At 32.3% G+C, this 22095-nt stretch overlaps 3 protein-coding genes across 3 annotated transcripts; all 3 read right to left on the minus strand.

The window, feature by feature from the left end:
- Positions 1–5094: 5094 nt before the first annotated feature.
- LOC107890154 (thaumatin-like protein 1b) lies at positions 5095–6152 on the minus strand. Its single transcript, XM_016814656.2, has 2 exons — positions 6046–6152; positions 5095–5948 (listed from the first exon to the last, which is right to left on the minus strand). Exons 1-2 carry the CDS (start codon positions 6095–6097, stop codon positions 5266–5268), a joined length of 735 nt encoding a protein of 244 aa, XP_016670145.1. The 5' UTR covers positions 6098–6152; the 3' UTR covers positions 5095–5265.
- Positions 6153–12203: 6051 nt separating this feature from the next.
- LOC107889794 (uncharacterized) lies at positions 12204–13955 on the minus strand. The gene is made up of 3 exons (XM_016814357.2): positions 13818–13955; positions 12911–13577; positions 12204–12784 (listed from the first exon to the last, which is right to left on the minus strand). The coding sequence occupies exons 1-3, from the start codon at positions 13953–13955 to the stop codon at positions 12204–12206; spliced, it is 1386 nt and encodes a 461-aa protein (XP_016669846.2).
- Positions 13956–19531: 5576 nt separating this feature from the next.
- LOC107907325 (splicing factor 3A subunit 2) lies at positions 19532–22095 on the minus strand. The gene is made up of 7 exons (XM_016834663.2): positions 21742–22095; positions 21476–21645; positions 20934–21010; positions 20773–20838; positions 20493–20567; positions 20331–20405; positions 19532–20139 (listed from the first exon to the last, which is right to left on the minus strand). Exons 1-7 carry the CDS (start codon positions 21891–21893, stop codon positions 19726–19728), a joined length of 1029 nt encoding a protein of 342 aa, XP_016690152.1. The 5' UTR covers positions 21894–22095; the 3' UTR covers positions 19532–19725.

Here is a 22095-nt window from a genome sequence, read left to right on the forward strand (position 1 = left end):
TCATGATTCTGCCAGTTATAAAAAGATACATGTTTTTATGGAAAGATAATTGTTGTAAACTTACAATAAATTCATATCGTGAATTTCTATCAAATAAAAAAAGTGAAAATTATTTTAAATAAAGAAAAGTGATAATCAAATCAACAAAAAGACATATAGTAGGTCCATTCATTTTTTTATGCATATTTTCTTTTACATTCTTTCACATGACTAATTATGAAGATTATCAATCTAAAAAGTTCAATTAATCCGTATGAGTTATCAAATTATATTAATTAATTTATCATGAGTTATTAAATTCAAGTAGTTAATTTATAAATGTATGATGTTCCAAATCCAGAGTAGAATATTTAATTAGAGAACTTAATAGTTTATTGAATTAATATCTTTAATTTTGCTTATTGAAGATTATTTTCATTTAATAAAATATGCTTAACAGATTTTTCACCTAAAATTTAAATATTTTATTAAAATAATATTTTAATTAATATCATTTTTATTTAATAAATTATATTTAACAGGCTTGCTTATATGAAATAACTATAATTTTAGGCAATATGCTGGTATAGAGAACTAATTTAATAAAAAATGTTCTTCATAATTATAGTTATTGTTGTTATAAGTGAAAAGTTATTATAGATAGTTAAAATAAAACATAAAAAATTAGTTCTACAAGAATTTTGACTATTATAGTGAAATGTTGTTAAAACGGGTGGCTGTTATAGAAAGGGCTAATTGTAGTACAAATTGTAATTACACTGTCATATAATTTATATATATTTTAAAAAAAAATTAATTATTATAAGAATTATCAATATGATAATAAAATTCTAAAGGAGTAAAAAAATTAAAATCAAATAATCATATGTAATAAATTAATCCAAGAAAGTAATTGATAATATGATTACATCATATTCAAGTTTATCGAATTACTCTAACCTTTCATATTTGTTGGGATATTCTCTCTTTCACATTTAACATACACTCCTTATCATCATCTGTTGGTCCTTAACTAGGTTTGTCATCTAAATTTGTATCGTTAAGACAATAAAGATATTCTTCCATGAATCATCTCAATTCTACTTAAGAATGAAGTTATGAAGTGTGCAATATGCTAATATGATCTAACCTTTTTTTTATGCTTTGACTGGTCCACATTAAAAAGTTTATGAGCCATCTCTAGTGCTCATGTCTACATCCATTCTCTTAAATTGTATCATATCTCATGATATGGTGCTAAAAAAAACAATTTGTAGTTGAATAACTAACATTTACTATATAATATTTGAGTTCATAGTGCAAAGAGTCTATAGCTTTGATTATAAAATTTTATATAAACTCAACTTAGAGAAAAACTTATATAACTTAACCCTTTTATAATACCTAAATTAGGTTTAAATTAATATAAAATTTATAATATATAAAATTTATCAAAAGTTTTTTATAAAGTGTCCAATAACTTTTAGTACACTCCTTATAAATAATATAATTTTTTACTATAATTTTAGAAAATTAATTTTAAAAAATAAGTAATGGCAAATATATATATAACTTTTTTTTATAAATAAATATATTATTTTTTATAACATATAGCAGCATATATAAGTTATGTTGATATTTTTTTTTGCCATAACTTTTTTACATATAAATATATTATAATATTTTTATAATTGTAAATTATTTTTTATAATATAATCTGTTGTCATAACTTTATAATTTTTTTAAGATTTAAATAATATAATATTTTGACTATAACTTTATAAAATACACTTAAATTATTTTTATAATATATTTTTTAGGATTTGTAATATAATTTTAGAAATTTTTCTTATCATGATCATCCAAACACTGATACATACTCATACTTATAATATAATTTTTATAACTTAAAATTGTATAAAAAATATTTTTTAAAAAATTTATGAGTGTTTGGAGGGTAAATGGGTTTGTGTATAATTATCCATGTAATTACTCTAATTCTCACCCTCTCCGTAAGAATTGGAAAATATAATTAAAATGCTTCAATGACACCCAATTCAGTGAGAGCTACTAATTACAATGTTTACCCAAATATATCGCCATTGTGTAATTACAAACAATTACACTTAAATCTAATTACCAAGTGGTTCTCCAAACACTAGAAAAAATTGTTTTAATATTTGTTAAAATAGTCATAACTTCGAAGTAAAAAGCAAATCATCACCGGCCATAATTAATCTATGGAGGGCTCTCTCTAAGATTTGGCTTGTATTGTGCCAGAATATCTTCTAGTTTGTGGGGAATGTGAATAAGATTAAATGTTTGAGTGATAATTGGATTCCAGGTGTTGAACCTTTAGTTAATCAGATTTCTTCCTATGATAATTAGATTTCTTAAGAATCTCGTAAATGCATATGGCTCTTAAAATTTGGACATGTTTCGAATATGGATTCCAGAGAAGACTATTAATCATATTGTTAGTATACCCTTTTGCAACCGTCATCGGGACCTAATAGAATTGCTTGGATGAGTACCTCAACAGGATCCTTTTCTGTTAATAGTGCTTACTGGAGAATAAATGAGCGGTCTTGGGATCCAAAGGATGCTTCTTGGAGTATCTCGTGGAAGTGCAAAGGGCCCCAAAGAGTTAAGTTCTTCATTTGGCTTGCATTTAAACAAAAGCTACTTGCTAACATGAAACGAGTAAGACGTGGGATTGGGAATGGCAGTTCGTGTGCAATATGTGGGCACGACTCAAAGGACATTCTTCACGCTATTAGAGATTGTTCTGGGGCAAAGGAAGTTTGGAATCAGGTAATTTCGGTGGATAGGAGTGGTTTCTTTTCTAGAAGTTTGAAGGAATGGCTTGAAGACAATTTGTAGAACCATCATAGAATGGTGTCAACTGGTGTGGAGTGGAATAGCCTTTTCAGTTTGATTGCATGGCATATCTGGAAGAACATGAATCTCTTTATATTTCAAGGCATGCAATGGCATGCTAGTGAGGTTATCAAAATTTTGCATAGTTAGGCCAAGCAGTATGTTTCTTATCACAAGGAAGGTTTGGCAAAGTGACAACAAGTTAGAAGGGCAATCTCGTGATGAATAATTGGGTTCAGTTAAATTTTGAGGGTGCTGTTAAAAATAGATTCTGGTTGCGAGATTGGGAAGGTAAGTGGATCTCTGGCTATAATAGCTGTTTGGTTAAATGCTCAGTTTTTTTTTTATGCTGAACTATGTTGAATTCTGGACAATTTGAATATTATGCTGAGAAGGAATTTTGAGAATATTTTGATCCAGACTAGTAGTATGGAAGCAATAAAGGCTATTTATGGTTGTTTTGTCATTCTCGAATTTTACATTGATTAGGCGCATACGTTAAATGTTGGAGGTTGGTAATTGATATTTGCAATATATTCCTAAAGAGAATAATATGGATGTTGATTGTATAGCTAAGATGGCCTTTGATAGAGAAGAGAAATTGATTGAGGATTCCTAGAGTTTTAAGTTAGTGTAATTTTTATTTTTTTTTTCTTTTCAAAAAAAAAAAAGAATATTTACTATTGCAAATTGAGAAAAGAAAAGGGAGAATTCACCAGTTTTGAATTTATATCAATCAATCAATAAATTCAAATCTGTTTTCAATACTTTCTTTTTAACCTTCTTACCAATCAAACACCAAATGAAGATAGATTCAAACTAATTTAGAGATTTAATTTAATGATTACTTGAAAACCATAATAGAAAACTAATTACTTAGTTGAATTTTGAGAAAGCCTAACGTGTTATATATAAAAAAAATCTAAAGATACAAAGATGAAAGAGAGAAATTCTGAGTCATTTACAAGTTTTATGCATGTTTCTATTTATAGGCTTTCCAACAATATAACCTTTCCATAGGTTATGGAGACGTAATTGCATAAAGATGAAATAATTTACTTCTACTAATAATTTCTTAGGGGAGGGGGAAATCCACGTCAATTATGGAGTTTAAAATTAAAGATTATCAAAAAAAAATGAATTTATATAAATAGACGTTTAAATTCATTTGAATTTGAATATTAATTTTTTCAAATTTATTTTAGATAAAAGTTTTAAAAATTGTAAAAATGTTGTAATTTCTTTTTAAAGATTTTCTTGCTTTCTCGTAACAGTTGTTTTTTTTTAAAAAAAAAATCTAATTTGTAATTTGTGGTGTTGATATTTGATTCACTTTAAGCAGTATTACGTCCCATATCAATTATCAAAGTAACACATTTCAAAATTTTAACAAGTCTAGCAACATCAACAGGACCCAATAACTCTTCAAGACTCTATGCTATTTTTCGCTAGCAAATAAGTATGGTAAATTTTTTTGATAATTACAATATTTTTTTTGTATTATAATTATATTTAAATGGTATAAATCGTTTCATACAAATTTCATATTTTATATAACAGTTTAATTATTTATTCGCATGTAACTTGTGCAATACTGTGTATTTATGTATCCGTGGTTTAAGATAACATTTAAAGTATCAAATTGGTCTTGTTGGTCTTGTTTGAAGAGGGATTAGAAATTTTTGTCCCTTTGAAACCGTCTAACCTGATCAGAGGCGAAGTCAGAACAAATTTTTAGAGGCGAATGAAATTTTAATTTTTTATAGTCTATATATTTATAATTTTTAAAAGATTAAATTGAATTTTTATAATTTTAGGGGAGGTCAAAGTACAATTTTATATTTACTAATTTAAAATTTTAAAAAAAATTTCAAAGACTTAAATATAAATTTTCTATTTTAGGGGGCAGGGCCACTACCCAGTGTATCCGCCTTTGAACCTTATCTCTTACCCCAATCTTGTATAAAAAACACTTAAAATACAGGTAGAATTAGGGGCTAGGGAGCTCGCAGCTTAAAATGAAACTTTTTCATTTAATTTTTTTTAATTAGTAAAAATAAAATTATATTTTAGCCTCCTAAAATTAATAAAAAAATTAATTTAATTCTTTAAAAATTATAAAAATATAAACTATTTTAATAGGAAAATTATATTTTTATTATTGTGGTTTCGCCACCACATAGTATAGAACATAAGTATAGTTGTAAGAAGCTAAAAAAAAAAATTGAGCTTAGATTAGAACCAAAAAGGTTTTTATATATTTGTTTATTCGATAACACATCCCAGCACAGCAGATCAGATCAGTACTGATGCTTTCTTTATTTTAGGATCGAAAACATACAGAGAAACAAGGGGCTTCTGCATGCATAGATAGTTTGTACAATCTATATATAGAAATATGATGGCTCATGGACAGAAAGTGATAAGGTAACTAGGCCCACCAGTGCAGGAGAAAGTGCTAGTTGGATCATCATAAGCATAACTATAAGCTTCAGGACACTGATCCTTGAATTTCTTTGAGTAATCCGTGGGTTTACAAGTCTCGGGTGAACCATATTGACCTGTGCAACAATACTGAGGCTCATTCAAAGCTGCACATGCGCTTTTGCAACCTATGGTATTCCCATCGGATCCTTTGACAACAAAGTTTGGTGGGCAAGCTGAGTTCACATTCGCCGCACAGCTAGTGCTGGTGCAGTTTGGACCTGAGCCGCGCTGCGGGGCTATCGAAAGCGGCAAGTTAAAACCATCAACAAGGCTGACATCATAGTAATCTTGTCCTCCGTTAGCTGCAATAGTGAACTCGGCCAGGGTTGCCGGAGGGGCTCCACCTTTTCCATTGCAAGCTATCTGGTCGGACCCACAGTCAGCAGTGGCACAAGTGAACCTTCCGCCTGAGGTTGAGCATTGTGTTCGAGCCCAGAGCCTGCCTTTCCATGGGCTAGGAACGTTAAGGGAATCTTGTGCTTGAGGGTCTAACTGGAACCCAGTCTTGGGCAATTGTGGCAAATTAGGATCACCGACAAGGGTTGCCGGCCAGATAGGGTACTGACAGTTGTTTTTTACGGTGAAGGTCGCCATTTGAGCCCCTGAAACATGCAATGCAATATTGTTGAAAAATCAAATAAAAAAGTGTTGAAAACACAATAAGAAAAAAACATAGTGGATTAAGTAATTGTTTATTACCTGAGATGAGGATGGCCAATGTAAGACCAAAGAGCAAATTAAGCTTCATCATTACTTTGCTTAAACAATCGACTGATTAAATTGCTTTGGAAATTGGAATGAATGGTGAAGTTGTGGTACCTAGCAAGGTGGTATATATAGCATTCACGTTTTTAATGTTTTGCAGTAAAGGTCCTCGCAAAACCAAATTATTTCATTAATCACCAGACTTTTCAGCATGAAATAAACAAAAAAGACAAATTATTCAGATTGATTGACTTAACCGTCAAACATTTCCTTGACTTGCAACAGTATATATTTGATCAAATTACGTAAACCTTTTGTTTTTTAAAGTGTGCGGACAGCACAGGTGTTTGATTTGTGTATCTATTTTTGGTGTTATATTCCAATGGAAACAAGCACTGTATCCTAAGGTTATTTGGATTGGGAGTTACTGCAATACTTTTTCCTCCTTATGTTAGAATTTATAAAATAAATCTACAATATAATTTAATAAACTAGGATCTGTCATGTCAAATCATTAATAATAAATCAAGAACAAAACTAGATGCGGAAGCGTACCTGAATTCATGGATTCCTTGAAACTTTCTGGGACTTGGGGATTTGATCTTCCAAATTAGCACACAAGAAATTCTAACCAAATTAGATCACTTTTAATTTGGGCTAACCTATCGTGATAGTAAAAAATAACATGTAATTATCCTTATTATATATGTGATGTCCAAATTTTCCAACAATCTCCCACTTGGACCTCATATATATACTAATTACTTTATAATTCATGCCATTATATAACCTTATGAGCTCAAAATTTTACTATCATATCCAAAAGGTATTCTGAACAATCTCGTCCATTAATTATGTTAACATAGAACCAAGTTGACTTTCGTTACATATATCGTAATTAAATCCATCCATGGTCACATATATTAACACAACCAAATGACATAGATCAAGTATGGATGTGTAGCATGGAAATTACATGCAATATGATCTAAACGTGTCTATTTCCAACTGGTCCTCCTTAGTGAGATCAAACATTACCAAAATCAGAGTGTGGATAAACAAAATAAACTTTATTTCTGCAGAAAATAAACTTATTATTTTTAAACTGAAATAACTGAAAATGTATCTATAACATAAAAGCATTTAAAAATACAAACTCCCACTAAAACCAAATATCCTTTAAATGACATTACACCCATATGAGCAATGTGCTCTTATAAAACCTTAGGTGTAGTTCATTAGTAAGCAGATCCGCAATCATGGAGTTTGTCCTAATATGCTTTATAAGTACATAACCACTCTGAACTTTTACTTTAACAACTAGGAATTTAATGTCTATGTGTTTTGACTTTAATGTGCTCCTGTTGCTATTGGAATAAAAGACTGCAATTTGTTTTCACAATTTGCACCTTAGTGACAAAATCTTATATTCCATCAAAATCGGAGTTTATATACCTGATGATCTCTAACAAATTAGATCTCCGATATGTGAGCCTGTAATCTTTTGTTCTCTAAAAATACCTTATAACCCTTTTGGATGCTATCTAATGGTCCAAACCAGGATTGCTTAAAATATCAGCCTAACACCCTAATAATATACACAATATTTCAATGTATACAAACCTGAATGTACATTAGATTTTCCATTGCTAAAATGTAAAAAATCTTATGCATTTTTGTAATCTCAAAATCATTCTTAGGGCATTGATTGAGGCTATACTTATTATTGACAAGCAGTATGTTATTAACATATAAAACCAAATATAGAACCTTACTCCCACTAAACTTATTGTATATACAATTATAAAAAAAATTCATCTCTAAATCGAATGAGATAATCATTTGGTAAATTTTGTAATATTATTGACGAGAAGTCTACTTAAGCTCATAGATGAAGTTCTTTAATGTGCAAATCATTACCTTTGCATCATCAGACAGAAAGTTTTTTTATTGCACCATATAAATGTATGATCAATGTTATTATTGAGAAACCATTAGCTTAATATTCATCTGATGTAGCTTAATGTCAAAATATTCCACTAAAGTCATTATAACCCTTTCCCTAATGGACATTTTTAATAATATTCATTCTTGAGGTTGTTGAGTTTGTTTTTTTGGAACAATTACCTCATCTTGAATAGGGAGTTATTTAACATTATCTTATTGAGGTTCTAGATTCACTTCTTAATCAATGGTAGGTATGGTAACCTAAACATCATCAAAAGTGATAGTAGGAACTGAGTTAAAATTCAATTCCTCCTTAAAAATAATGTCTCTAACCTTATTTCTCCCTCCGAACTCAACATCCTAAAAGAATGTTGCAATTCTCGTCTCAAAAATATTTCTAATTGTGGGATCATAAAATTGATAGCCCTTAGATCACTCAGTATTTCCTTGACCCTTATACTTTATAGACATCAAAGAAGTTAGAAATGATGTCATTTTAACTTTATCGTTTTTAGCCAAACGTTTCTTAATTTCGTCAAGGAAACCTTGGCCTGGGTAATCTTTTCAGATTCTATGCCCTTAAAGCCTTCTAAAATGTTGTGCTTCATGATCATTAGACTCATGCAATTTGAACGATTCCACCTCTCAAAATCCCTTATAACATAGGGGGTGCTTTCTGCAGTGAGAGGTGCAGGTTGTTCTTCCCTTAATGTAAGGTCTATGTCCATACAGTCAAGTATTATAAGTAAGTGCCTTTTCCATTCATTGAAATTAGTCCCATTAAGCATAGGTATAGAATTTATATTAGCAGATATTGTGGCAGTAGAATATGAATTAGCTGAATATAGAATAAAAAATAAGTAAAAAGCTCACATCAATATTCATAAGTAAACAATAAATTCAGGATAATGGCTAATCCCATCTCAAGATATCAAACACAACATTAATATCAAGTCTTTGGACTGTAATATTAATAGTAAGCGGTACTCTTGTTGTAGCAATCAAACATTGACAATAAACTATGTCAAACAATGAATTAATCTTTGGATTAACTTATTGCTCACATAAAATACATTATAATTGTCATACATTTATCACCACAGATATCGTTGTAATTCTGTCAAATATTAACTTACCTTTGGGTCAATTAATAAACGCATGAATCATAAAAACATATAATCATCTTAATATTTCAAATAAACTAATCTACACAAAATAAGTCACTTTGGCAGCATTTTGTTTCAACTAATTTATTTAAAATATTAGACATCCTTAATTAAAAGCCAAAATTTGAATTTATTTGTTTCAAAATATTTACCTTAATTTCATCCTTCAATCAAATTAAAAGATAATAATATATATTTATATATATATTTATCCCAAAACAACATATAGTGATGTTGGCAAATATAATAATAACTGAATAAATCAAAATAATCTCAGATAAGACTTTAAATTTAAACTAAAATAATTTGAATAAAGGAAAACCTCATATCAAGATATCGGATACTCCATTAATATTTCATCTTTGGATAAAATATTAACTTGTAAATGATATCTTGGTGGAGTAATTAAACATTGACAATAAGAACATTGATGGTTGTCGATTCCACCAATATTAACCTACACCTAGTTTGCAAATTAAAGCAGTATAGGGAGTAGGGTCGATCCCACAGAGACTAGAATTACTGAAAATTGTTTGTTTCTTGACCAGATTAGTGTCTGGGCAGTTGTCGTGCCCGTGACGTTTAGGGGGGAAATAAAATATGAAACCTGAAATAAACACAAGAAAACGTAAAAAGTAAAAAGTAAAAGATGAAATAAAAATAAAAAGATGAAATAAAAAAATAACAAAATAATTTAAATAAAAATCAATAAAACTTAGCTCAGCCTTAAGCACGGGTTTTCCCGTCTTTGACCCGTTCCTCGAAATTAGGTGAACTCCTCTTTTTCGATAAGCTAGTTATAGCTACCAAGGACGCCTCGGACACCAACTCTTCCTTGTGTAAATTAGTTATGGAATATCCTATAACTAACCCTTACCGATCGAACAACCTACGAAACGTTCGTGATTTAGAACTCCGGCAGCTTTGCATTCTAGAAGAGCTTAGCTCGAACCAATGCCCTCAAACGTTGAGACATTTAAATCTGGTTACTACTTCCCTTGACGGAACCAAACAGCAATCCCCACTTGGCACGCCAATGTGTTCACGGAAGACCAATCAGACAATCGATCCTTTCGAAATTCCAACTGTACGTCTAGCCACACTAACTCAAACGACGTCTTTTTTTACTTAGTGTTGTCTTGACTTTGTGAGTTGACGAAGTCATACTCTTAATCCGGAGAAATAATAAATACCGAAAGTTGGGAGTTAAACAGCTTAGGTTCGTAACTCACGGGTTTTTTGACGGGGTTAACACCGGCTTAAAACTGAAAGGGGTTTAGTGTGGCATGAATTTAATCATGCTTGAAGGTTATGGAAATGATAGAAATTATATGATGAAAAAGGTAGTGGAAATGGATAGGAAAAATATTTGTAAAGAGAATTAGACAAATTTTGTAAAAAGAAGACAAAATAATCTAATGCTCAATTGAATTAAGAAAAAGAAAAACAAGGTGGATAATGGAATTCCAAAATGAAATAGGAATGTAAAGACAATTGATTAATGGATGATTTCCTAAGAACTAAAACCCCCTATTTATATAGATAGGGTTTATTAAAAATAGCTTAAGAAAATTAATATAAAATCTAAAATAATAATAATTAAAAATAAATAAAATTAAAATAAACTTAAAATAGAATTTCCTATTTTTGGCTTTTACAAAGTCAAATTTATGACTAGTCCTTGGCTTGCTCCATCTTTTCGCTTTGGCCCATTCCAATAATTTTCTTCTAATTTGGCCCCTTTTCAGCTTGCTTTTGATCAATTGCATCCCTGACAAGAATTAAATCATAAAAACACTTAATTAGCAGGATTTAGTTCATCAATAAACCAAATTAAGCACAAAAAATATGCAATTTGACATGTTTATCAAATCCCCCCTACTTAGCTCATGCTTGCCCTCAAGCATGTTGTTCTTTCAAACATTAGAATCAATTCCACAATTTATTAAAAATCGAGCCCCTTTTCCATATCCTCAATCAATGCAAACAACATAGGCAAAAAGAAATAAATGTTCAAAATATACATTTTAATCAACAAGTGTTATAAAATTGAAATATGTCAACTAAACAATTTCGCTAAATTGAGATTGAATCCCATAATTTGCACGGCAGTATTAATTAACTATGCATCAGAAAATTAATAGACAAGATCAAACATTTTTACGCGAATTAGGATGACAACCCAAGCACCCTATCCCGGTTACTCAGTTCAAACAGTCTTTATTTATTATGTATTATTTTTTTTCTCTTTTTTTATTTTTATGGGGTGTTCAGCTAGCGGAATGTCTGTAAGTTATCGACTTGTCACTCGAACCTTTTTACGTGAGACAAGATGACAACCCAAGCACCCTGCCCCGGTTACTCAATTCGGTCACGTTTTCGAAACTTCATTCATAGCCTGAACCTTTATTAATTTATTTATGCACAAGCAAACATATTTTATTCAATCAATCAATTCATGCGAAAAAATTCTAGCTACATATACCAATTTTAAAACCTAAATGTCGATCAATCTATATACTTAAACATTTAATTCAAAATTTGCCCAATTGCTTAAATCGACTAAGTATGAGGTTTTAAGGCTCAAAAGTTTAAATAAATTGTCGAAAGAATTCATCGTAAGATTGAACACATGCAAAAGAGAAAGACATGCAGCAAAAATTAACATATCAATCCAACCCCCCCCACTTAATCTATGCTTGTCCTCAAGCATGTGTTATATGCAATAAAGTTTAGTAACTCAAACAACAAGCAAAGAGAAAGGTTAAGAATTCTCCCCATGTGTTTCAACTGATGTTGTCGGCATTGGGGAATAATTGTCAGCATTTAGCACTGTGTTCCCATGCTACCATCATTATCTGACTTCTGCAAAACCTCCATTACGTTCCTGAAAATAGAAAATTCACTAGATTAAATAAAAATTTATTTATTTACAACCTAAATCTTACTAAAACTCAAAATTAAATAAATGAAAATAAATTTGGGTTGCCTCCCAAAAAGCACTTTTGTTTAATGTCGTTAGCTCGACGACCTTAAATGTCATCCTTTGGGTTTATTGAGAATTAATTTTCCCATCTTGTGCACTTGGATGTTCTTGCAGAAAGGTTTCGACCTTTTTCCACTATCCTTGAAGCATTTCTCGGATTCTCCTATCATTTGATCTTCTTCGTTAATCTTTACATTTTCCTCTATTAGAATCCTTGTATGTTCTAAAAACGGTTTGATTTCCAATTTCGAGGCTTTCATCACAACTTCACGTATTGGTTTTTGGATCATCGATAATTTCTCTTGCTTAACATCGAGATCTACATTCCTGCAAGACACGATTTGTGACTTATCATTGAGATGTCCCATATCTTCATAAACATTAAACTTAACCATTTCATTGTCAAATTCCATGGTGAATGTTCCACTCCAAACATCAATTCTCGTTCGTGCTGTACTCAAGAATGGTCTCCCAAGAATTATGTCAGACGAATTAGCCGAATTGTCATCCTCCATGTCGATAATGTAAAAATTTGCAGGGAAAACTAATTCGTTAACTTTAACAAGGACGTCTTCAAGTAGCCCTTCAGGATAGACAACTGTCCTGACCGCCAACTGGATTATTACTCCTGTCTCTTTTAAAGGACCCGCGTTAATCAGTTTATAAATAGAATAAGGCATAACATTAATGGAAGCCCCTAAATCACACATGGCTTTCTTAATGCCTATATTGCCTATCTCACAAGGAATAGCAAACATACCTTGGTCCTTGTATTTGGGTGGAACTTTCTTTTGCAGCACTGCGGAGACATTTTCTCCTACATTTACTCTTTCGTTACCTATTAACCTCATTTTACTAGTACACAATTCCTTGAGGAATTTTGCAAAATGAGGGATCTGTTTGATAGCGTCGAGTAAAGGGATATTTACCTCCACATTCCTGAATGTCTTGAGGATTTCTTTTTCCTCTTTCTCTTTCTTATCCCTTGCAAGCCTCCCTGGAAAAGGAGGTGGCATCACAACTGGTTTCTGAACTTCCAACTCTGGCCTTGCTGTTGGATCCGAGATCTGCTTTTTCCGTTTATTTTCTTGCCCATGATTTTTAGCTGGAACTGTTTCTAGAACCTTTCCGTTACGAAGAGTTATTGTACTGACATTCTGCCGAGGGTTCGGCTCTGTTTGAGAAGGTAGTTTACCTTGAGACTCCAAGCGATTAACTGCCATCGAGAGTTTACTAACTTGATTAGTTAACTCTTGTATTGATGCATCCGTCCTCTGTTGATATTTTGCAGCATCGGCAGCAAGTCTTTCCACGATAGCTTCTAGAGATGTGCTCGGCTTGTGTTGTGGTGGTGGTTGCAGAGGTCTCGGTTGGTATGGTGGATTATATCGGGGATTAGCTCCGTAATTCAGGTTGGGATGATCCTTCTACCCGGGATTGTAGGTGTTGGAGAAATGATCATAACGTCTTTGCGGAGGTCCTAGAAAACCTCCGATAGCGTCAACATGTGCTGTTGAATTGTCGTTAAGGATTGGGCACAAATCCGTCGGGTGTTCAAACGTAGTACAAATTCCACATAGTGGGGTCAAACTCTTCTTTTCTGTAAGCAAAAATTGAACAACATTCGTAAGCTTATCCAATTTATCTTCTAAAGTTGAAACGTTTACCCCATTAACCTGTCTTGTCGGTTCCGAATTTGGCCGATATTGTTGAAAATTTTCCGCCATGGTGGATATTAGCTTTCTTGCCCTTTGAAGGGTCATATTGACAAGCGCTCCCCCGCTAGCAGCGTCGACCATCTTCATTTCCATAGAGAGCAAACCCTCGTAGAAATATTGAAGAAGTGATTGTTCGGTCAACCCATGTTGAGGACAACTCGCACACTGTTTTTTGTACCGCTCCAGTAGTCGTAGAGCGATTCACTCTCCAATTGACGAATTCTCACTATGTACCTCCTAAGCTCGGCTGCTCGTGACGCTGGGAAAAACCTGTCAAGAAAAACATGAGATAAGTCATCCCACGTTGTGATAGAACCGGGAGGTAAGTAAAATAACCATTCTTTTGCTGTATCAACTAAAGAAAAAGGAAAGGCCTGAAGTTTGATCTCATCTTCGGGTACTCCCTAGGGTTTCATGCTTGAGCAGACCATGTGGAATTCTCTCAAGTGAGTGTGTGAATTTTCGTTCTTCAAGCCTCGAAAAGTGGGCAAAAGGTGAATCAAGCCCGACTTCAATTCGAAAGGGGTTCCTCCGGTTGGATAGTTGATGCATAACGGTGTTTGCTCGTTGGGAGCAGTGGCTAGTTGACGAATGGTTCGATTTGCCATCCTTTCTGATTCACTGAGGTTGCCTTTTGTTTCAAAGAGTGGTTCAGTCTCAGGTTCAACCTCTTCGACTCGTTTCCCAAGTCGAATTGCCTCTGCGCGAATTACTTCACTCAATTTTTCAACGTCGGATTCTAGGATCCCCTGTCCTAGCTTAATTCCTGATTTACTTGCACGTTTAAGAGCTTCTGTCTCTTTTCGTCGTGCTCGCGCTAATTTCTCGATCTCTGGGTCGTATTCGAGATCTTCGGATGAAGATCTGGTCATGAAGACGATTTAAACAATTGTAAGTGTTGCCAGTCCCCAGCAACGGCGCCAAAACTGATGGCTGTCGATTCCACCAATATAAACTTACACCTAGTTTGCAAATTAAAGCAGTATAGGGAGTAGGGTCGATCCCACAGAGACTGGAATTACTGAAAATTGTTTGTTTCTTGACCAGATTAGTGTCTGGGCAGTTGTCGTGCCCGCGACGTTTAGGAGAGAAATAAAATATGAAACCTGAAATAAACAAAAGAAAACGTAAAAAGTAAAAAGTAAAAGATGAAATAAAAATAAAAAGATGAAATAAAAATAAATAACAAAATAATTTAAATGAAAATCAATAAAACTTAGCTCAGCCTTAAGCACGGGTTTTCCCGTCTTTGACCCGTTCCTCGAAATTAGGTGAGCTCCTCTTTTTCGATAAGCTAGTTATAGCTACCAAGGACGCCTCGGACACCAACTCTTCCTTGTGTAAATTAGTTATGGAACGTCCTATAACTAACCCTTACCGATCGAACAACCTACGAAACATTCGTGATTTAGAACTCCGGCAGCTTTGCGTTCCAGAAGAGCCTAGCTCGAACCAATGCCCTCAAACGTTGAGACATTTAAATCCGGTTACTACTTCCCTTGACGGAACCAAACAGTAATCCCCACTTGGCACGCCACTGTGTTCACGGAAGACCAATTAGACAATCGATCCATTCGGAATTCCAACTGTACGTCTAGCCACACTAACTCAAACGACGTCTTTTTTTACTTAGTGTTGTCTTGACTTTGTGAGTTGACGAAGTCATACTCTTAATCCGGGAAATAATAAATATCAAAAGTTGGGAGTTAAACAGCTCAGGTTCGTAACTTACGGGTTTTTTGACGGGATTAATACCGACTTAAAACTGAAAGGGGTTTAGTGTGGCATGAATTTAATCATGCTTGAAGGTTATGGAAATGATAGAAATTATATGATGAAAAAGGTAGTGGAAATGGATAGGAAAAATATTTGCAAAGAGAATTAGACAAATTTTGTAAAAAGAAGACAAAATAATCTAATGCTAAATTGAATTAAGGAAAAGAAAAACAAGGTGGATAATGGAATTCCAAAATGAAATAGGAATGTAAAGACAATTGATTAATGGATGATTTCCTAAGAACTAAAACCCCCTATTTATATAGATAGGGTTTACTAAAAATAGCTTAAGAAAATTAATATAAAATCTAAAATAATAATAATTAAAAATAAATAAAATTAAAATAAACTTAAAATAGAATTTCCTATTTTTGGCTTTTTACAAAGTCAAATTTATGACTAGTCCTTGGCTTGCTCCATCTTTTCGCTTTGGCCCATTCCAATAATTTTCTTCTAATTTGGCCCCTTTTCAGCTTGCTTTTGATAAATTGCATCCCTGGCAAGAATTAAATCATAAAAACACTTAATTAGCAGGATTCAGTTCATCAATAAACCAAATTAAGCACAAAAAATATACAATTTGACATGTTTATCAAACATGTCGAATAATAAATCTTCCTTTGGGCCAATTTATTACTCACGCGTAAAACCGAATAACCGTCACATGTTTATCACCATAATTGCACATGTAATATTATTAACCTTCATTTGGGCCAATCACTATTAACACAACTTAAGTTACATGCACACAAACTTTTATATTTTAAAACAAAATAATTTATACAAAAAAAATCACTTTGGTGATTTTTTGCTTCAATTAAGTTATTTTAAAATATATATAAACATACCAATATTCAAATTTAAATTTCCCCAATAGTTAAATGTCAAAAACTATTTTTTTATTGCTTTATAGACTCTGAAATAATCCAAAATAAGGTTGTCTTAATAATGCAAAAAAAAACCGAAAACCTTAATTTTTTTTGACTATTTCTTTTTTTTTTGTTCCAAAATCATATATATAAAAAAACAAATAGAAATAATGTAGTGGTTTAAAGCCAAATAATTAACAAGCACATATATTCAAAATTTTGGCATGGATAAAAATACCAGTAATTCACGCATATACATGTATTCATAATCAAATAGAAAAACTTACTTTGAATTTATCATGTAAATCTAAAGTTGTATTTATGATTAAACATATATTCACATAAATACTTGAAAAATATTTTCAAGCCAATAAATCTCAAAAAACAAAATCATAATAGTTGGCATATCCCACAATTCGTACAATACATCATATCATCATAATTTAACCAAATATTTAGAATCATAAGATGCTAGATCTTAAGATTATATAACCAAATTTAAAACCAAAACATTTAAATATGTATATAGTTGACATGAATTTGCACCAAAGCACCCAAAAAATTGAATATATAACCATAACAAAAAAAAAATTAACTTCAATGATATCCATCAAAACTTAATTTCACCAATTAAACTATAAAAGATATATTATTGAATAATGGTTAAACGTCTGTTCACACAAACTATAATCATGCATTAATCCTCAAAATCATTGATATGCATATAATATATATACACACAAATATAAAAATAATACTGGCTTGTCTTACATATTTCATGTAAACTCAAATTTATATTCAAACAAGCACTGTATCCTAAAGTGATAGATTTTTCTCTTTTAGAAATTAAATGGGTTCAAATTAAGGTGAAGACTAGGGGTGCAAATACTTTCATGTCAAACCAAATAACGTGGTCATGTCAAATTGTTATAGGTATTTTTTCTTCCGCAATGTGTGTGCAAATTCAAGTTCACGGTGTTGTAAAAAAATATGGTTCAGAATTACTCCATAATTTCGATCCTCTCTAAAATCCTGTATCATTTGTATCCAAAACCGAACCTCGTGAATTTGGAGCAGTGGACAACTTACGTTTTTCCCCTTCACCTGCTTTTCACTTGATACCTTTGCAATGTCCGCAAGTGGAGGAGACTCACTTGATATATTTCCACAGCTTCATTATTCCACATCCTCAATTTCCATTTTTTTTTTTTTTAGGTTTTCAATCTATGATAAGATAGTAAAACTTCAAATATTAGAAAACAGTTTTTTAGATAACAAACTCAATTCCGTACAAAATCTCTATTAGGGTGAATTAAAAAGTTATGATCAATATCAACAAAGGAATAATCAAGAAGGAATAAAGTTAAACAGTTACCATGTACCGCTATCTAATTGACCTACCAATTTATTTTAACTTTAACAATCAACGTGGTTAATGAAGGAAATCGTACAAATAATTTTATAATTTAAAAATAATTATAATCTTAACATCCTTAAAGCAATCTTTTTTACTAATAGATTAAGTTTAATATTACATTTAACAAATTTTTTTGGGTAATTACCTTACCACTAATTACTTGCAAAACATTTTAATTAACAATCAAATTAATTATAAAATTTAGAAATTATAAGGCTAAAGGGAAAAATAAGCCCTTGAATTTTCGCAAAATCAATTGAGTCATTTGACCAATGTTTTTCATCTTTAAACATGGGAAAGGATTGTATGAAACAGTGACGCCACGTCATCTGTATCCATTTCTAATAATTTTTTGCCACACCAGTACTCTTTTCCTGAATTTCAAGATTTTATCCTGAAAAAAATCAAATTCAAATTAAAATCCTGAAATTCAGGATAAGAGTACTAACGTGGTAAAAAACTATTAAAAAGGGATACAGATAACGTGACGTCACTGTTTCTTACAATCCTTTCTCCTTTAACCATTACAACACTGATGTAGTTGTTAACGGCACTGACATGGTACTCTATGTCAGAGACAGTTGTTAATATTGAAGTGCCACAATAATAATAATAATAATAATTCAATTTTTTTAAAAAATTAAAAAGAAATAATTGTTAACATTGAAGTACCACAACAGAAAAAAAAATGAATTCTTTTTACTGACATGACACTGTCACATCAACAACAATTGTTAACATGGAGGCTTTGATAAAAATATGAGGCTTTGAAAGCTTAATTGAATATATTTTTCGCCAATGAACTTAATTTTTTTGAAAAATTCAAAGGTTTATATTCCATTTAGCCAAACTATAATTTGTTCGTTCTTACCACGGAATTGACTAGCTTGTTCTATTCCGCACTTGGAGGTGGCTCATTTTATTCCACCACATCCTCTGCCAAGTTTTCTAGTAGTTTTCCGTGAAAGAAAACAACAAAGCCAAAGTAATCTCCGCAATTGGAGGAGACTCATTTTATTCAATCAATTACTGAAAGATCAATAATATTAAGTGTGTAATGATTTATTTTGTTTTCTAGCTTCACAAAAAATAAAAAATAAATAAATGTATTATTTGTCGAATTACCTTAAAATGAATGCTATATATATATATATATTAACAATTAATTAAATTTTTAAAATGTAAAAATATTTTAAAACATTTTTAAAATTTTTATTTTCTATATTTTAATAAATTTTAAAAAATCTTATTTGTAAAAAATAATTTTATAATTTTTTTTAAATTTGTTTAAATTTTAAAAATTTTAATTAATTTCTTTTGTGACATTCATACAACAATCAACGTGTATATCCCATTAACAAAATTAACTTAAATTAATTTTTTATTCAAATAATTTAACAAACAATATAAATTTAAAACTAAAAATGACAAAATATAAATAATTAATTAAAATAATTTTTTATTTTATAAAATTCAAAGACCAAATAAATTTTTATGCCTAATAATTTTGATCACAGTACTTTGAGATCTATGCCGTGTCATTTCACCTCAGAATTTTCCACATTTCACATACGTTCCAAAAGCATACATCCAAACACCCATTTCAAACATTAAAGCCTTTGTTTAAGCAAATTATAATGCTGTTGCTAACATTTAAAACCAAGTACCACAAACTCAAACATACATACATCTTAAGTAGGTTTTTTTGCTCAGGTAATAATAAATCCAATTACCAGTTTAATCTGACCAAAAATGATTCAAATATGGCATATCAGGACACTGGAAGCCAGGTGAACTACTGTCCCATGTTAGGAGGTGGAGGCGGCGGGTGCATACCCTGTCCCTGCATCTGATGACCAGGGAAACCTTGTGGAGGAGGGTTAGTTGGAGGCCTAGGAGTGAAATTTCCCATTGTCCCGCTACCCCCAGGAGGTGGTGGTGGGGCTATAGGGTTGCCACCAGGAGGCATAGGCCTAGGACCATTTCCCATAGGAGGCGGAGGCGGCGGTAATGAACCAGGAGCTGGAGGTGGAGGGCCCCTAGGAGGGTTTGGCAGCCCTTGAGGTGGAGGAGGAGGAGGCGGTGCTGGAGCATGAGGTGGTGGAGGCAAAGGCCTTGGAGGAGCACCTGGGGCCGCAGTACCATTGACTGCAGGAGGAGGTGGAGGTTTGTTCACCTCTAGTGGCTTGGTTTTAAAATATACCTGCAACTGCATTTTGATAATAGCCAGAAAAACAGTAAGATATTATCTACAAGATTTTTTAAAAACAAATTAGTGCATTTATGCAAGATTAGCAACTATTAATCCTGCCAAAGAGAGAGTTTAGCCAGCTAATACGGCTTCAATGATAGTCCTCATCTAATGTCAATAGAGGTAAAGCTTGTGATAAATAAACTAACTGTGAACATTTTCGAGTCAGAATCCCAATGCGAGAAGAATTTTGGAGTGGATTTATCGATCTCAGTGCTTGGGACCTGTAAAGATAAATTAAATATATAAGCACAAACGCTAAACAGAATTCAAACGAATCAATAGAATGGTATGTACTATCATTGACTTACCTTGAAAGCTATGATCTCATAGGGTTCTGCAGCAAAAAGGAGATACTGATATCTCCTATCAAATGGTTGCACTCTCTGCATCCATGAACAATAAACATAGACATTATACTGTGCTACGGAGAAGAGTCTATGATTGAATAGAGATATAAATTCAAGTTTTGGGAAAATATGAAGTTTGGGTTTTATTGCTTTAATGGACCAAAATTACATATGGAATTGGGGGAAGCAATCATGAGAAGCCTATGAAGTCAAAGAGGGAAATGAAAATACAGCAAAAAACCTGCTCATAAGACGACATAACACGGTGCCTTGGCTTTGTATTGTCTTCTATTTCAGGATATTCAATCTATATGAAACATCAAACACTAATTTTAATAAATAAAAGGATTAAAAATAATAATTTTATGATACAATTCAATTGTTGTTGTACATGATATGCACCTGGAAGAGAAGAGATCTCTGCTTTGTCTCCGGATCATATTGCTTTGTCACACGATATCCTGGCCTACCAATTTTGACTGCACAGAATAACAAACGAGCAATCTTTCACAAGTTAAGAAACAAATGAACAGATCCGACGAACAGATATGTAAACTGTTCTTCTTCAACATTCCATTCAGAAATAAAATCATACATCGAATACAACTAGGTGGTGGCTCCCAAACATAAAAATGTAATTGATAGGTGACTAGAACATGGTTTAAACTTCAATTTCTTCAAAAAAAAAATCATGGCAACTAATAGTTGATTTAATCCGTTTCTGCATAATTTCAATTCATCTTGGCCTACAAAAGCAACACTTCAACTGCTAATAGTAGACATAGCATTAGATTCTTAATTCGTAAAATTAAGTATGTCGATGACACTAAGTCTACATAAACAATTTACTAAAACTAACCAACTGAATTTGCTCAAAAAAAAAAAGAAAAGAAAAAAACAACGGAACTGCAAAAAGGAACAAGGGGAAGCTGACAGATACGTGCCTGTTTTACGAACAGAAACTTTACGCTTGTGAGGCTGAGGCTGAGCCGGAGCCTCCTTAGCCTCACGCGCCGCTCTCTTAGCTAAGTTGGTCTGGTGCCGCTTCCCTTGCGTATGTGCCAAATAGTTCCCTTCATTGTTGTGTAGCGTCAGACAAAGCTTACACTCATAACTACCCAAAAACATAAAGCATTTTTCAATCTTTAAAAAATAATAATAATCGAACTTTTAAGAAGAAAAGAGGGAAATTTCGTAGATAATTTAATACCTGCCGAGGTGGTTGCGCATGAAATAGGGATCTTTGGCGAGATCGATGGTTTCAAGAGCAAGCCGACGGAGCCGCTCGCGGCGGTCCATGGCTTCAGTTTGGGCGGAGGCAGCACCTCCAGAACCGGGTTTGGAGCCCCAGTCTCTGTCCATGGTTCTCGAGATTCTTCCTTCGGTGTTCCCTGGTTCTTTGTTAGGGTTTCAAATTGGGTTTTGTTTTTTTCAGTTACAAAGAGAAGTGATGGATCTAAAAATGGCGAATAGGCGTTCGCAGGTTGCAGGTTGTAAAAGCGGTGGCTGGTAAGGATTGGGCTCTCTTTGTTTGGAAATCCAAGCTAGGCCATAAAATAATTGG

The sequence above is a fragment of the Gossypium hirsutum genome, chromosome A09 (assembly GCF_007990345.1).
Source record: "Gossypium hirsutum isolate 1008001.06 chromosome A09, Gossypium_hirsutum_v2.1, whole genome shotgun sequence".
Lineage (NCBI taxonomy): Eukaryota > Viridiplantae > Streptophyta > Magnoliopsida > Malvales > Malvaceae > Gossypium > Gossypium hirsutum.